This window comes from Pituophis catenifer, unplaced genomic scaffold, assembly GCF_029215685.1.
Source record: "Pituophis catenifer annectens isolate HBS135680 unplaced genomic scaffold, rPitCat1.0.hap2 SCAF_7, whole genome shotgun sequence".
Lineage (NCBI taxonomy): Eukaryota > Metazoa > Chordata > Lepidosauria > Squamata > Colubridae > Pituophis > Pituophis catenifer.
The window spans coordinates 47,268,330-47,285,518 of record NW_027256887.1 but is presented as its reverse complement, the minus strand read 5'-3'; the positions used below and the strand labels follow the sequence as shown (position 1 = coordinate 47,285,518).

Here is a 17,189-nt window from a genome sequence, read left to right as displayed (position 1 = left end):
TAATTGAGCTATATATTTCAGTATCCACATATTTAAATATTTAATGGTTGAGTACAAATATGGTATTGATGTTCCTTTAATGGATGGATACCACATTTTCACCTACTGGCATCTTCTATTTGGAGCAGTTAATATCCTGCTATTTTATTAGGCTTCTGTCATTTGCATCAACACTAGAATAGTATTGTGAGCTTTAGAAATAAGCAGAAGAATGTTGCAAGGCATCTTATCTTTGCTGGAGAGGAAATCTCTATTTATAGATTAATTACTTCCCAATGTGTCTAAGAAATGAGGAAGACATAACTTAATGCCTACATAGGCTATATTGCAGTTGTCACTGTGGAGGGAATCCCAGGACTCCTAGGAGGTCAAATCCAGAGCCAATTGCAAAAACTTGCTTTTATCTACACGTTTTTACACAGAAAGAGTTGCGGTTTGGAGTCCACATAGGTTATTTTAGGATTTCCCTTTGATCCAGGGAGATTGTGACATCCAGAATCCGCCTTCCAGCCAGAGTTCTCAGTTGCTGTCTTTCAGCCCACCATAATTCCCCACCAAACGTTTCCTTTTCCCAACTAAATATAGAGGAAAGTTTTGTTGCTGATTTTCCTGAGCGCAATCTTTTTGCAACTCCACTTCAGTTGCCATACTGGAGGACAATAGGTGACACTGAGAGGAAAGATAATTGAGACAATAAACATTCTGGCCATTTCAGCATAAAGAATTTGATTATCTTCTGGTTCAAGAAAAGCAAATATGGATCCAATTCTATACAGCAAGGATGGGCAGGGCTTGCAAATCATTTTTTAAATTATTCATTTATAAATCATTAACTCATCTTTCATAGTTATAATGAATCCCAAAGTAGAATTAATTGTGGCCCTGTTTAATTTTAATAGTGCCGTTTACACCTGAAAATGGACGTTGTCTTACCTGAACGTCCCTTTTCTGGGCGTTGCAACCACTATCCAGAGCTGGGGTTACTTCCTCAGGTTTTGACAGGAACTGAGTGAGAGCTAATTTTAAATTCTTCTTAGTTAGCCACACCCACAATCCCATAATCCTCCAGTCTTTCACTCAGTTGCTGTCAAGAACTGACGTGTTTTTCAGAGCTGAGGGTTTTACCCTGTTATTTCTTCCTAGCTTTTCTTCTAGGTCCTTATTTTTGATTAATTTTTTTTCTCGGAGAGAGCAGGAGGATCGTCTTGATGCAGGTTGTGCGTGGTGTGCCTGGGGCCCCAGGTCACCTGCGCCTCAGCGCTTTGCACTATTGGTAGCTGCCGGATTCTGTTCCCTTCGGGGTGGATCTGGCTTTTCTATCTTAGCCGCCGGCGGGTGTGACGGGCTGCGGGAGCCGCCACCGCCATTCCAACTTCGCTCTCGCTAGTGAGCATCTCCGGAGCGGCGGCACACGTGTGGAACGATCGATGGAACTGGTTAGTGGTAGCCAAGTGGGAGTGACCTTGTTATCACGCCGGACTTTGTCTTTCAGCCTATAGGCTTCAGGGCTGCTTATTTGATGGACCTTCGGGCTGTCATTTTGGTGCATTCTTCGGCTGGAGCCCGCCATTTTCAGGCCTCTCCGGGCTGCGCCTGCCATTTTGAACCACCCGTTTGTTGTGGTGGCCATTTTGAACCACCAATTACTGCCGACCGCCATTTTGACGGACCTTCAGGACGCCATTTGGCTCAACTCCTCTGGCGGACTCCATCTTGGCACATTATTAAGAGGCGACCATCATTTTGCAGCACCTTCAAGTCATGACTGCTCTTTTGAACGCTCAGCTGCTGGCGGGCGCCATTTTGAGTCTGATTCTACACCTTCTGACTTCAATTGGTGGGGCACCGCTGGTCTGCTTGTGAGAGAACTCTCCTTCTACAGTACGGGACTTCGTTATATCTCTGGCCCTTGTTTATTATGGCTGACTCGCCCCTCTCTTCTGATTTAAAACCGGAAGCTAGCCCGCCTCATAGCTCCGCCAAACGTATTAAGGCGCCTTCGGGGAAGCGGGTCTGAATCAACCAGCCGCAAACCCTATAAACCAAAAGTGACTTCTGGATTGGACAAGGACGCCTTGCGGCGTCACAAGGCCCTGGAGCGTCAGTGCAATAAAGCCCAACGGTCGGTGTCGGCCCTCAGTCTGGACACTTGCCCCGTATTGGCTCCATCTCCCATGCCAGCGGACTTGGGGCCTGGACCTTCCGCGCCTTCTCTGCTGCCTTCTGGTTCTTCAGCTACCAATCAAGTTGGCTCTGGCCAGTCATTACTCCTTTCAAAAGGGATGTCTCTCTCTATGCCTGATGTATCGGCGGCCGGGCTGTCCACCTCACACAGGTCTCACAGCAGATTGCTGGAGGCAACCTTCACCCCGACTGCCGTGGGCCTTTGCACCCCGGAGATGTCTCTGCCTGGGCCTCAATTTGACCTGCAGACCATGTTTTCTTCGGCCTTGTTTTCATTTCTGGTGGCGGGGTTGCAGCAGGCTGTGCAGTTCCCATTTCAGGCCGTCCCCGGTCACTGTGTTGCTCAGGGACAAACATCTTCTCATCAGCCTTCAACAGCACACAACGATGATGACTCCCTGGCGGATTCAGACCAAGGGGAAGAATGCTCGGAGGACTTAGAGTTCTCAGAGCATGAGGGTTTATTACTGGACACCCCGTCCTTCACTGGGTTGTTTCGCCCCACCTTGTTCAAAAGCCTTTTGCATAAGGCTCGTTTGACAACCAACCTTGGGGGGACCGGTGAGGTACTGCCTGGGTCCCACGCCTCCTCTGGGCCCCACGATGCGCTGTTCAAAGTTTCTAAGCAGGAGAAGGACTTCATACCTTGTCCACAGTTATTTTCGGACATGATCCAAACTCCCTGGGGTCAACCTGGCTCATTGACCACGCCCAGCAGCCAAGATAAGAAACCCCAGTTGCTTCGCTATCTTCTGCCTCAGTCATTTCAACCGATTCCTTAGACAGCCTCAAGGCCGAGGACAGAAGGGCGGAATTGGCCTTTCGTAAATCGCATCAGGTGGTAGCGTGGGCGATTAAGACTGCTACAGCTACGTCCTTTTTTAATAGGGCGTCCCTCATCTGGTTGAGGCAATTACAGGAAAGGCTTCCCCCCGAGGAAACCAGGTTACATTAAGACATAAATAAAATTGTTGCGGTCACCGAATACTCGGCGGATGCTTCCCTGAACTCTGTTAAATTTGCCTCGCGGGAGGCTCTTTTGGCTTCGACATTGGAAAGCCGACCTTAAGGCGAAGTGGAAGCTGGCAGCGGCTCCGTACAAGGCCCCAAACCTCTTTGGGGCAACATTGGACCCAGTCCTCATTGAGGACAAGGATAAACAGAAGGTGCTCCCGTCCTCATACAGATGACCTGAACGCCACTACATTCCGTATTGGCAACGGCAGCCCTTTCGGAGCAGCTCCAGACCCAGTGGGTCCTCGTCTCAGTGGGCCTCTTTCCAGGGCAGAGACCGTTTCCAGGAAAGGCAACATTTCTGAGACTGCGGCAGGACCCAGCAGCCCACCAAACGACCGTTCAGGGGCTCCGGATACAAGCTATTCCGGAGAGGCAAGTGACGCCCAGTCGTCGGGTCCCATAGGCGAGCGACTCCATCTCTTCCGCCGCCAGTGGGCCCGGTCAACCTCGGACTCGTGGGTGAGGCGCACCACATCACTGGGATTTTCCATCGAGTTCACTAGCCTCCCACCAAGTCGCTTTGTGTCTTGTCCGATTCCAGCTTCGCCCAAATGACATCTCCTCACGACAACGGAGATTTCCCACCTGCTAGCCATCAGAGCCATAAAACGGGTACCACCGGACCAACTCCGGACTGGTTTTTATTCGGTCCTCTTCCTGGTTCCCAAGAACTCAGGGGGCTGGAGGGGGATACTAAACTTGAAGCACCTGAATCTGTCCATCCGCTACCGCAGATTCAAAATGCACTCCCTCCGGTCAATCCTATGGGGCGTGAGAAAAGGGGACCTTCTGCAGTCGGTCGACCTATGGGAAGCCTACCTGCATGTACCCGTTCATCCCAACCACAGGAAATACCTGAGGTTCGAATATGCGGGCCAACATTTCCAGTATTGTGCGATGCCCTTCGGGCTATCATCTGCGCCCCGCACCTTCACCAAGCTGGTGGGGGTGGTGGCGGCTACGCTCCAGTCCCTATCAGTTCGAGTGCTATGCTATCTTGACAACATCCTGGTCCTCTCGTCATCACTGAGCCAAGCGGTCAGGGACAGGGGTCTCGTTCTAGACGCGTTCCAATGTCATGGTTTCTCGATCAATTTCAAGAAAAGTCACCTGACCCCATCTACCCGCCTTCTGCACCTGGGAGCGGCAATAGACTCGGTCAGGGGTCAAGTTTTTTTGTCTCCGGACAGGGTACAAAGCATTGTCGAGCTGATCCACCAGGTCCTAGGCCAGGAGACGGTCCCTTTGTTGCATCTGTCCCGACTGCTCGGGAAAATGGTGTCTTCCTTTGACATCGTTCCGTGGGCATGCAGACATTCCCGGCTCTGCAGTGGTTTCTGCTCCCCTTCCAACGTGCGGGCCACTCCAACTTGAGATGCGAGGTGTATTTACCCCCAGAGGTTCGTCTTTCCCTCGATTGGTGGACATCTCCATCTCTCCTCAAGGGTTGTGATTTTCTGGAGCCGGACAGACTGGTCCTCACCTCCGACGCGAGCCTGCATGGCTGGGGGGGCGCATCTTCTTCATCTGGTGGCTCAGGGACAGTGGTTGGAGTCCAAACGGAGGAGCAGCATAAACCTGCTAGAACTTCGGGCAATCAGGTTAGCTCTGCTACACTTTCGTCGGGTGATGGAGGGTCACCACATCTTGATCCTCATGGACAATATTTCTGCCAAAGCCCACGTGAACCGGCAAGGGGGCATGAGATCTCGCGCCCTGATGTTCGAAGCCGAGTCCCTGTTCAGTTGGGCGAACGCCATCTCTGTTCGATTCGGGCGGACCACATCTCGGGGACAGCCAATGTCCGAGCCGACTGGCTCAGCCGGGAGCAGATTGACCCAGCGGAGTGGCAGCTCCATCCACTGCTATTTCGGGAACTCGTGTCTCGTTTCGGGACTCCGGTAGTTGACTTGTTCGCGTCCCCAACAAACACCGGCCTCGTTTTGTGTCCCACTACCCGTATCTGTTAGCGGAGGATCACGATGCTCTTCGGTGCTGTTGGCCCGAGGGGCTCCTGTACACGTTCCCGCCGATTCCGCTAGCTGCCACGTGTCATTCGGAAGTTGCTGTCCGAAAAGGCCGACCTCCTTCTGGTTGCTCCCAACTGGCCACGGCGACCGTGGTACGCGGATCTCGTGGCACTCTCTGTTGACTGTCCCTGGGTGATTCCACCTCACCAGATCGCGCTGTGCCAGGGGACCATCTGCCATCCAGAGCCTCAGTGGCTCCAGTTGGCCGTCTGGCATTTGAACGGGTCATCTTGAAGAGAGACAACTTATCGGATAAAGTCATTGGAACTTCCACTTCGCGGATCTAAGGCCTCATGGAGAGCATTCTGTGACTGGTGTTCCCGTCACCACCTGGACCCCACTTCTGCGACAGTTCAAGACATTCTCGAGTTCCTCCAGGCTGGGCTAGACAGGGGTTTGGCCCCCTCTACGTTACGCCGTCAAACGGCAGCCTTGTCCACTGTGATATCGTGTGCGCCCTACCCCTCTCTCTCGCACCATCCGCGTATCAGAGGCTTCCTGCAAGGCGCCACGAATATGCGTCCGCCTACTGTGCACCGTTACCCATCCTGGGAGCTTTCTCTCTTGCGGGCTCTTACGTCTCCACCCTTTGAGCCTTTGGGTTCGGTTGCACTCAAATATTTATCCTTTAAAGTGGCCTTCCTCCTGGCTATCACCTCCACCAGGAGAGTGTCAGAACTCGCAGCTCTGTCCATTAGGAAAGACCTTTGCATTTTTCGGGAAAGCACAGTGATTTTGTGACTTGACCCTTCTTTTAACCCCAAGGTGAACTCCTGGTTTCACCGAGCCCAGGAGCTCATCTTGCCGGATTTTTGCCCGTTGCCTCGTGGCCACCGGAAGAAGCGTTGGCATACTCTTGATGTGCGTCGTGCCCTCCGTCGCTACATCCATCGGACTGCATCCTTTCGTAGGACTGAGGCGCTCCTGGTCTCTTTCCATCCAGCCTCGATGGGCCAGAAGATTTCGTCTTCTACAATCGGCCGGTGGATCAAGGCCTGCATTGCCTTGGCATATGAACTGAACGCCAGACCACTGCCTGGCAAGATCCTTCCACATTCGACTCATAGTGCGCCCACTTCTGCGGCCTGGGCGACCCTAGCATCGGTGGCGGACATTTGCCGGGCGGCAACATGGTCATCGTTTTCACCTTTCATTCGCCACTACAAAGTAGACTCTTATGCCTCTGCGGAGGCTCCTTTGGTCGACACGTTTTGCAGAGTGTTGATGTGGACCGGGACTCTGGGGACAGTCAGCCTCCGCCCTAGGGGTTTGAACTTGGGTATATCCCAGCTATGGATAGTGGGAGCCGCGCTCAGGAAAACGGATGTTGTGTTACCTGAACGTCCCTTTTCTGGACGCTGCGACAACTATCCATTCCCTCCTTTGTTTTTTGGTTTGGTAGCTTCCTGCCCTGGTTCTCTCCGTCCGTACGAGGGTCAGTTTCCTTGTTTCTTGTGGTTACAGTTGACTACCTGTTGTAGGCATTTGCCGCACCTTCGTTCCAGACTGGAGGATTATGGGATTGTGGGTGTGGCTAACTAAGAAGAATTTAAAATTAGCTCTCACTCAGTTCCTGTCAAAACCCGAGGAAGTAACCCCAGCTCTGGATAGTGGTTGCAACGCCCAGAAAAGGGACATTCAGGTAAGACAACGTCCGTTTTCAGGTGTAAACGGCACTATTAAAATTAAACAGGGCCACAAATAATTCTACTTTGGGATTCATTATAACTATGAAAGATGAGTTAATGATTTATAAATGAATAATTTAAAAAAAGATTTGCAAGCCCTGCCCATCCTTGCTGTATAGAATTGGATCCATATTTGCTTTTCTTGAACCAGAAGATAATCAAATTCTTTATGCTGAAATGGCCAGAATGTTTATTGTCTCAATTATCTTTCCTCTCCGCATCACCTATTGTCCTCCAGTATGGCAACTGAAGTAGAGTTGCAAAAAGATTGTGTAAACAAAGATTTCTACCAGAGGCCGCGGATTAGACTTAAAATTTTACAAGAACCCAAAAATAGAGGAGGATTTGGACTCCCAAATTGGGAGCTCTATCACCAAGCAGCGAACTTGATTTGGGTGAAAGAATGGATGATCCTACAAAAGAGACGACTTTTGACATTTGAGGGAGCCGGTCTTCAACATGGCTGGCACTATTTTCTATGGCCAGGAGCATCCGGCCGTCCTAGACACTTTGATGATCACTATTTACGTAGGACGCTTGGGTACACTTGGGAAAAGGTTAGAAGAAGAGTATATACAAAAGTTCCATGTTGGATTTCGGCGCAGGAAGCTCAGGTTTACCCGACATTGTATAAAGGGGAGAAAACCTTGACGTATGAAGGTTTCTTGGATGTTCAGGGTAATCCAAAGTCACGAGAATTATTAACTCTTCAAGGATATAAGATAGACTGGTGGTCTTATTCGCAAGTGTACTCCAGGTATAAAAAAGATTTACATAGTGAAGGAATCTACCGTAAAAGACAAGAATTGGATAAGATCTTATTAGAAGGAGGGAAAGGGATATTATCTAAATGTTATGCATATTTATTGTCTCTGCAGATAGGACAGGATGTAGTGAAGGATTGTATGATAGCATGGGGGCGAAATTTTGGATATCCCCTTGACTTCCAGCAATGGGAACAGATCTGGTTGAAAAATATGAAATTAACCATGGCCTCCTCATATAAAGAAAACATATATAAAATGATCTACCGGTGGCATCTACCCCCGGCGAGATTAGCTAAAATGTTTCCCGGGACATCTGCCTGCTGTTGGAAGTGTGGTTACAGCAATGGAACCTATTTTCACCAATGGTGGACCTGCCCGCAGGCGGTTAAATATTGGAAAAAAATACGGCAATGGATTTTGGAAATTACACAGATTAATTTGGAATTAAGACCTGAGATTTTCCTATTGGGGGCAAAACCTTTGAATGTTAAGTCAGATATATGGTTCTTGTTGATTCACATTATCACTGCAGCAAGATTAGCGTATGCGCAGGAGTGGAAAAATCAATACTTACCGATAGATTTGAAAATAATATATAAAATTAATGAGTGTGCGGAATCAGATAGACTAACTAGATTGATCAATGGTAAAAAAGATTCAGAATTTTATAACAGTTGGAAAGTATGGTACGATTGGGTCCAGAAAAGGTGGGATAGAATAGACATATGATGATGTATATATATGATGGCAAATATGTATGTATAAAGGAATGATTTTATACTTATGGACAATGTAATCATATTATACCATGGTGGCAGGATTGTATATTTTATTTGTGTATTAGTGTATAGAATATATTAATAAAAATTATATATAAAGAGGAAAGATTTCTACCACTCATTTCGTGCTCACCAGCAGAAGGCTGCTAAGCATAACTATCTTTTTGTTTCTGAGCAATAAAGCTGATAAAAATGTGTATTACAGGTTACTGTTGCAAAAATAAAACGGTCTGCTAAATCTAAGAAAGAAGAATTTGGCTTCTCCTCACCAGAGCCTGATAATCCAGACTCATCAGGAAGTGAAGGTAAATGCTACATTGGTTTACTGTGCCCTTCTTTCTAAAACTATGATGAATAAAGTACAAACATGCCTAAATTTCATTATCTGTAAACTAAAGATACTATTTTTGTTTTGGTGCCTTCAAATCGTTGTTGATTCCTGGCAATTGCCTGGTTTAGCCTCTGTAGGTATCATGATAAGATTTTTCAGAGTGGTTTGCTATTGTGTTCTTTCTAGGGCTCAGAGACATGGACTGGCTGAAATCACCCAGCTAGCTTCATGTCCAAGGCAGAAATAAACTCTCAGTCTCCAGTTTTCTAACCCAGTACCTTAAACTGCTACACCAAACTGGGTTTCCATGTTAAATTTATTTAGTATTTAATATCATTTTCTGTCCTGGCTTGTAAAATCGTTTTTAAAATGAAAAAAAAAAATGAGTAGTTCATATCTGGTAAACTGAAATAATTTGGTTTCTATATGATTTATATATTTTACCTGTTTGACTAATTTTGAATTACTTCTGAAGCACAACTCAAACATAACACAAGAATCCGAAAGAAAACAGTAGATCTTGCTGAACTGCAAAGTGCCATTGAATCTATAAAGTTAACACAGGAAGATATTCGGAGGTATGTTTGTAGTATTCTTTTTAAATCACATTCCATAACAGGACTATTGATGTTGCTCCATGCCGCACTCTCTAAATTCCCAAAATGTTCTCTACTACCTCAGCATAACTTCTGTTGGAGCTTTTGGGCACATATCCATAAAAAGCACTAGGTTACACTCATCTACCATGTTATACTGAAAGCATATGTCTCTGGATTCTACATCAGCTCCAGAGATATTATTGAAAACAGAGATTGTGCTTGAAACTGTTGCTTTGCTGCATGGCTGCCTCCTTTTTATTTATGTAAAATAAAATCAGATGGGGCAGAAAATCTTGTGGGCATTAAGGGAGAAATGTAACTAAGTGTACATTTACATAAATGTACATAAATGTAACTAACTAAAAACCTAAAGATGCCAATTTAGAGACCTGGGATTTAGAGCCAACCTTGACCCTTTAAATGTCTAGATAACTAAAGAAACTCTGGTGAGAGATAATGCTGCAGTTATGTTCTCCTAATCAGTATAAGATATGACTAAAATACACATTTCCATGATACTTTTTTAAGTTACTGCTTAAAACGTTTCTATCATGCCTTTCAGTTCCAAAATGCAAAACTACTGAAAATCAGAGATCAATGCCAAAAAAGGTAACATTTTAATAAAAGAATATATGGGACATAACTATTAATATCTTGGTGTGAAAGCAAAGACTTTTCCAAGATTTTCCCTTTATTATAGTGCAAAACAAAATGTGTTGAGTGAAGGGAAAGAAGATTTAGCATAGATGAATTAGGTAGTAGGTACACTTACCTCCAAATGCAGTTGATTTATGTTCATATCTTTATATTTTTTGAAGGTCCTTACTTTGTAGCATTTTTATTCTATTCCCTTAATCCTACATCACAAGTACTTCATGCTGCTTTTTGTTTAATTTCATGCATATGTATTTGCACCATCTAATAAGGCCCCTTTATGGAGATTTCACTTTCATATTTTGAGGTCAATTTTTTTTTCTTCCAAATTGATGGTAACACTGAAGATGTTACCTGGTTGGATAGTGAAACTTCTGCAAGAAAACAACCAAGCTCAGAGAACACAAAGGAATATAACTTGCCTTTTAGTTGATCATGCCTTGAATGAGTCCATTGATGTTGCTGCTAGTTGTCTTCTCTTTTCTTCCACTTTTCTCAGCATTATAGACTTCTTAAAATAGCTAGGCCTTCACGTAAGGTATCCAAAGTATAAGCCTTTTCATTTGTCCCTCAAGTGAGAATTATAGATTGATTTGTTTAATGATCCATTTATTTGTTTATTTGGCTAACCATGGAATTCACAGAATTATTTTCCAACACTAAATTTCAAAATACTCGATCTGTTTCTTAAAAATTCAAATGTTGCTTCCAAATACCATTGTCTATATTATTCCGATCTTTGTAGGCAAAGATACATCCCAGCTTTTTCCAAGGCCTTCACTGCTACTCTAGTAAGTGTTGGTCTACAGCATATTTCTTGACTGCTGGTTCCTTTACTGTTGGTGCTACAGTGAGAAGCTATTCTTCAATATCTTTACTGTCGCTTATAAGACTGGTTGCTGCACCTGTTGTTGTTAACAATTTTATTTAACATTAGACCCATTTTTTCATCATGTTCCTTGACTTTCTTTACTATAGCTTGCAGATCCTTCACATTTCCAACTATCAGAATAGTGTTATCGGCATAGCACAGGTTATTAATTTTTCTTCCTCAGGTTTTAAAACAATTCTCATCTTCTTCCCATGCAGCTTCTCCCAATATATAGTCAGCATATAGTTGAATAAATAAAGGAAGAATACCCAGCGTTATCATAATCTTTTGCTGACCTAGAACAGTCCGTTTGCCATATTCTGTCCTTCGTGGCTGTATATGAGTTTCTCATGAGACAATGAGATGTTCTGGGATTCCCAATTATTTTAATAGAAATTAACAGAAAAAGATGCATATTTTCCTAAATTCGTATACCTTTTTTTTTAGTAAGAGTTAATATCCATATAAATTTAAGAGTTGAACTTTTGAACTTTCAGATTCAGTAAAGCATTCAGAAGCTTTGTGGGACATCATGTCATCCTGAAGCTGAGCTTGTAATGAGTACTTTTCCTGCCAAAGATGGTGCTTTGTTAGCTTCAGAAGTAGATCCAAATGCTTTGTATTGCCCTAACGAATAACAGTACGAATTTGATTCTTTAAATGCACTTACAATAGACATAAAACATAATTACAACAGTAAGATAGTTTGTGAACCCTCCAAGAACTACTCATAATCGTGCAGTACTGTGACCTACACTAAGATCTTAATAGATAAAAAAGATGTTAAACAATCAAATACTGTACTGCAGTGGTGCCCACGTCAGGGATGAAAATAGACAAAATTGGGAGATTTGATTCAAGCCCTTCTTCGTTTGTATGTTACGATGTGTACAAAGGAAGCAGGGGTTTGATCACACTGCTGCTATGCTATCTTGGCTGTTTTGACACACACATTCCCCAGGAGAAACCACTGGTATGCTTGTCAAGTCTTTATTCAATACACTGAATCAGTATTCAGTATCTTCTCTGACATTTGGAATATTTCATCCCTTCAAAATGGTTTATGTACTTAAAATGTTTATCATGCTGTAATGAAAAACAACAACAATAACAATGTAGATATTTAAATTTATAATGTTAATTAATAGGAAAAAAGATTATTATTTTTTTAATCTGAATTTGCTTCTGATCTGGTAGCCAAGTCAGAATGGATTATACTTGTAGTGATATGAAGTATAGGGGGTTATTTCTAGAATCCAGACCAGGCAGCCTTCCGGAATGCTTATTGGATTTTCTGATAAGTGAAGTGAATCTCCATTATCACACCCTCACAATTTTGATGCTGCTAGGTAAGGGTTTAATGAATTTGTGGATTTTTAAGAAATGCAAGCCCATAGCAATTTATTGGCTACATTTATTTCTATGTTACCTTTAATATATTTAATATTGATATAATTACGTATTTAAAATTTGATCCTCTATATGTCAAATCCTTTTAAGCCACTTGGAATTGAGGGTCAAGATATGCACTATCACCTATTCATGTCATAATTACTAAATATGTGACTGTACAGTATATGTACGATAGTAAAACATAAATAATTGGAAGGAAAATAAGTCATGGGTTAAAAATTAATTCAGATGTAGTTTTTAAAAATTGCTGAATATATGGAGAGAAGAATTGCATGAATATGTTTTTAAAATGTAGTAAATGCTACAATTAAAAGATGGAATAGACTGCCTAGCTTTCTAAAGAAGCGATCAGTCCAGTATGGGGTGTTTTTTTTTCACCCAACCCTTTTGAAATGTATAGGAGCAATGCATCAACAACTTCTTTTCAGTTTTCCACTATCATCCTCTTCTTACTTTATATATATATCCATTTCAACAGCATGTCTTATACCTTGCTAGAATAATTTGTACCATTTGTACTATTTTAATTTAGAAGCTGATAAACTTGGGATCCATATTATTGCAAAGTCCAATTAACTTGAAAGCTCATCGTTTTAAGATTCCAGTATATTAATTACCCTGCTTGAGAAATCATTGTTATAAAATTATAGTTGTCTGTCCAATATTTTTTTCAAATTTTTGATGGGTCTATAATGCTTACTTAATAATTGGCAATCTGTGGATTTAACTAAATTCATTTTTTTTGAAATAGGGATATCACAGCATTAAGAACACGAATGACTTCAAGTTTGCCAACGCCAGATAATAACTTCTTTCAATTCAAGCACTATGTCTTCATTTTGTTGATGGTTCTCCTGCAACTTATAATCAATTACTTATTCAAATAGACTATCTGGAAAGAAGAATATCTATGAAATGGAATTATTACAGTCTTCATGGGACCATCTTTAAAGCTTGGTGTGGCTTCGAATGAGGCAATATTATCTACGGGGCCCAGAAGATTCAGACCTTTGACTCAAAACATTGGGCTCATATGGAATAGTTTATTATTCCATCCTAGCCCAGATGACATGGACAATGCTTACGTGCCAGTACTTCTTCTTCTTATCTTCCAAATGCTGGATAACTGCCTTGCATGTTCTAAGGTGTCATAAGCTATTATAAATATCAATATAGAATATACCAGTTTGGAATTTGAGAACCCTATTTTGTTATTATCAATCCCTATTGGATATGCTAGCAAAAGAAGTAAATTTTGACCTAAGACTTTTCTTCCTAAGTTTAATCAACCTTACTTCAATATGAAAATAATGCCCAGGGATATTAATTCAGAAAATTCAATAATTGCAGAAAAATGAAACTACTCAGCTGTTCATGGTCATTAAGAACATGTGAGCTATTAATCATCAATATTGTATTAACTGCATCAATTTTCAGGGATAGTTAAATGGGTTTTTTTCCTTAGTTTGTAATAGTGGATCTTTGTTGATAGTATTAGTCAGTTTGAGAGAAAAAACATTTCAGCTGTCCAGAGAAGTAAACCACTTCTGTGCCAAGCAGTATTTTGATTCCTTCCCAAATTTAAACTCTTACTGACTGTTACTGTTTATTTAACTTTAGGGATGTAATAATGAGATGCAGAGGAATAGAAAGTACACTATTTAGGCAATATAAAAAAGGAAGCTATTTTAAGTAAATCATAAAATTCTTAATGATTGACCTATGAGATCCTATCTGTATTTTAAAAGTATGTTAACATTGGTTTTGTCCTTTCAGGTTACACAATAACTCCATAACTGCATCTGAATATTTATACTGTTAAAAAAAATGGGTAGCAACATTCTAGTTCCAAGAATAAGTGACTCTGGAAGGTTCATCTGCTACTCAGTTTCTGTTTAAGAAATATTTGGTTTCAAATGCCTCAGAATATAGCATATTTACCTTTACTTTCTTTATGCTAAAACATTGAGCTGTTTTACTGAGTCTAAGTAAATTCAGCAAATCTGGATTGGGCTGCATTAAATTTAAAAAGATCAAATTACAACTACATTACTCCTGCTTTCCTGCTTTTTTATATATTTACATAGTATTTATTGAAAACTTATAGTCAATTTACAAGCAGCAAGAAGCACATGATTTATATATTTTATAGCAAATACAAACTTTTCAGTTAGAGATACATAATTTACATTTGGCCAATTCAGGATTCTAGTACTCCCATCCCAAACCTAACTATTTTAAAGATGTTGGAATACTTCAAAATGGAGTTTTATAACACCTGGGAATTACTTTCCCAACATCTTCTGAAAAAGGTAGCTGTAGCCAACAATTAGTTTCCTGCCTGCCTTAAATCATTATGTTTTAAAAGTGTTACAGTTTAGAATGAGAAATGTATTACCATTGGAGTAAACTGGTTGAAAGCAGCCATAATTCAGATGCTTTATAAATTGATTGAAATGCAGTTACTGATATGTACGATTTTATAAAAGAATAGCATAAATAAAGTGTAAATACATATGTTCTGACTTACATTTATTTATATGCATTTGGAGCAACTACCTATCTCTACATAAATTTCACTGATTGTTGAATTTATTTGGTTTTCACTGTTTTGACAATGTCTCTTAATATAAATACCATATTTCTGTCTGCTGATATGTCTTCAGTTATAGCTGAACTATTATTCAGATGCTTTCTTTTAAACATTTCTATTCCTTCTAAGCTCCCAAACCAGTTGCATTTTCAGTTACATTGTTTGTTTTACTGGAGTCTAAAGCACTCCTGTGTCAAGCACAGCTCAAAAGATTAATATTTTTTGTTGCATCTTCAAGTTCCTTGTGTGAACTGAAGAATCTGTTGCCTAACTACTTTTTGTATGATATGTCTGGTTATGAGCCCAGTCAATACATTGTTTATATGATATTTAGTTTTATGAATACAATTCTACATTCTTTCATTTAGATTTTTTTCTGCATATACTAAGAAACTGTGACCTGACAGTTTGTAGAGATCTAAGGGCAGTAGTTTCCTTATAATGTTTAGTACTTAAAAGTAGAAAATAATCAGAATTGTGTGTTGACTTGTTTGTGTGTTTGTTTAAAAGAAATGCACTATAAGCCTTCAATACACCATGTAATCATTAATATAACTACAATGAAATATGTTGTGTAAAATAGTAAGTAGACTACTTGCAATATATAATTCTTGTATCCTAAGTTGGGCTGCTTTTTAACTTTTAGTTATCACTTAAGAGTACAACATACTCATTTTTCATGAAAAAGTTGATTTTGAGAACTAATCTGTAAAACATATCAAATGATTTTACAGCTCACTACCCTCCTGTGCCTTCAGGAAGATCTTCTTGCCAACTCAACATTAATGAAATGGGATGAGAGTTAAAATTGTTTTATTCACCATGATGTTGTTTCTTGTCTTGATGGATGTTTCTTCTTTAGGATTTTTAATCCTATTATATATGTAGGACACTGAACTGTGAACCAAGTGATTATTGTATTTCTTCTCTTTCCTCAATTTTTTGGCATCTTTTGAGAGTGGGTGATCAGATACTTGAGTATTGTAACAGTGCCTTGATGGAGTTCGCACAGCAATGAGGTATGTATATATAAATATATTTTCAAGGTTGTACCATATCTATTCAAAAATGTTGTGATATCTGTTACTTTCAATATTAATTTGGGGAAAGTATAAAAGGATGTATAATTACAGAAAAATACATCAGTTTTTTTTTCTTTTGATAACTATGAAGGACCCAATATTGGAGTACATATTATTGTACATTGAAACTGCAATGTTGTTTGTTGATACTAAAAAATAGCCATAATAAAATTTGAACCACTGACAACAAGCTTCATTTTATTGTTTTAACAAAATGTGGATTTCTGAGCAAAATGACTGAGGATGAAAATAAAAATATGTACAGCGTTTCAATGGAAAAGACCTGTTATAATATTTCCTCGTGCACATTAAGTATCCACTTGTGTAATGGATGTAAATCTTGGCTATTTAAATGAGTAGCCTTCCACTCTTCTTGAAATCTTCATTGTTGTTTTTTCTAGTTTCTGGAATAAACTTGTTAGCATTTTTAATTCTCTTGCCCTTTTTATTTTAACACTCTGTTTGGATTTTTATACTGCTACACATTTTTTAACTGAAAATAGGCTGTTGTATGTTAAGGACCAGTGTTTAGTCCAATGCATATAATACATGTAATGAAAAAATGTGAAAACATTTACTCATGTGTATGTATGTAGGAAACTCTTATTTCTGTAAGTTTCCTATTTTTGCCTATCATGTAAAATATCATTATTATTATTATTATTATTATTATTATTATTGCACTTTTCTATTTGCAAATCATGCTGCATGCAGTGTGATGAAAGAAATTAATTCCTTTGAACGTACTGAATTTGTGTGTTTCATGCAAAATTATATAGCTGAGTTCAAAAAATTGTTTAGAAATACATTTGTAAATTTAAAGTTCTACCACTGATCAGTAGTTTTGTATAATTATAGAATAAAAAGCTGTAATCAATAATAGTACATTGTGTTTGAACTTTGCTTGTAAAACTTTAAGTACAAGTTCTTGCTAATGCAGTACTGTTGGAGGGAATGAAATGAAGATATAAAAAAACAGTCTGCTTCTATTTAGCATAATCACTGAATTTGATAAAAGAAGGTTATTTTGGAAAGACTGAAACATTTATTTAAGCAACACAAACAACACCATGTTATTCTGTTCAATCCAAATCTATAGCATCCCTGCATAGGACAGAAAACATCCACCACCTGAATATGCACAGCCCTTCCAGGCATTAATTCCTATCTTCTATCACCTA

General features: G+C 40.6%; 1 protein-coding gene across 1 annotated transcript in view; it reads left to right on the top strand.

Annotated features, from left to right (window-relative positions):
* Positions 1-14,006, top strand: part of OSBPL8 (oxysterol binding protein like 8) — a 101,824-nt gene extending 87,818 nt beyond the window's left edge. Inside the window, exons 22-24 of the mRNA XM_070946591.1 lie at positions 8,671-8,770; positions 9,272-9,374; positions 13,085-14,006. Coding sequence (XP_070802692.1) covers positions 8,671-8,770; positions 9,272-9,374; positions 13,085-13,220 — 339 coding nt within the window. The 3' untranslated portion in view covers positions 13,221-14,006. The remainder of the gene's footprint in view (positions 1-8,670; positions 8,771-9,271; positions 9,375-13,084) is intronic.
* The last annotated feature ends 3,183 nt before the right edge of the window (positions 14,007-17,189 follow it).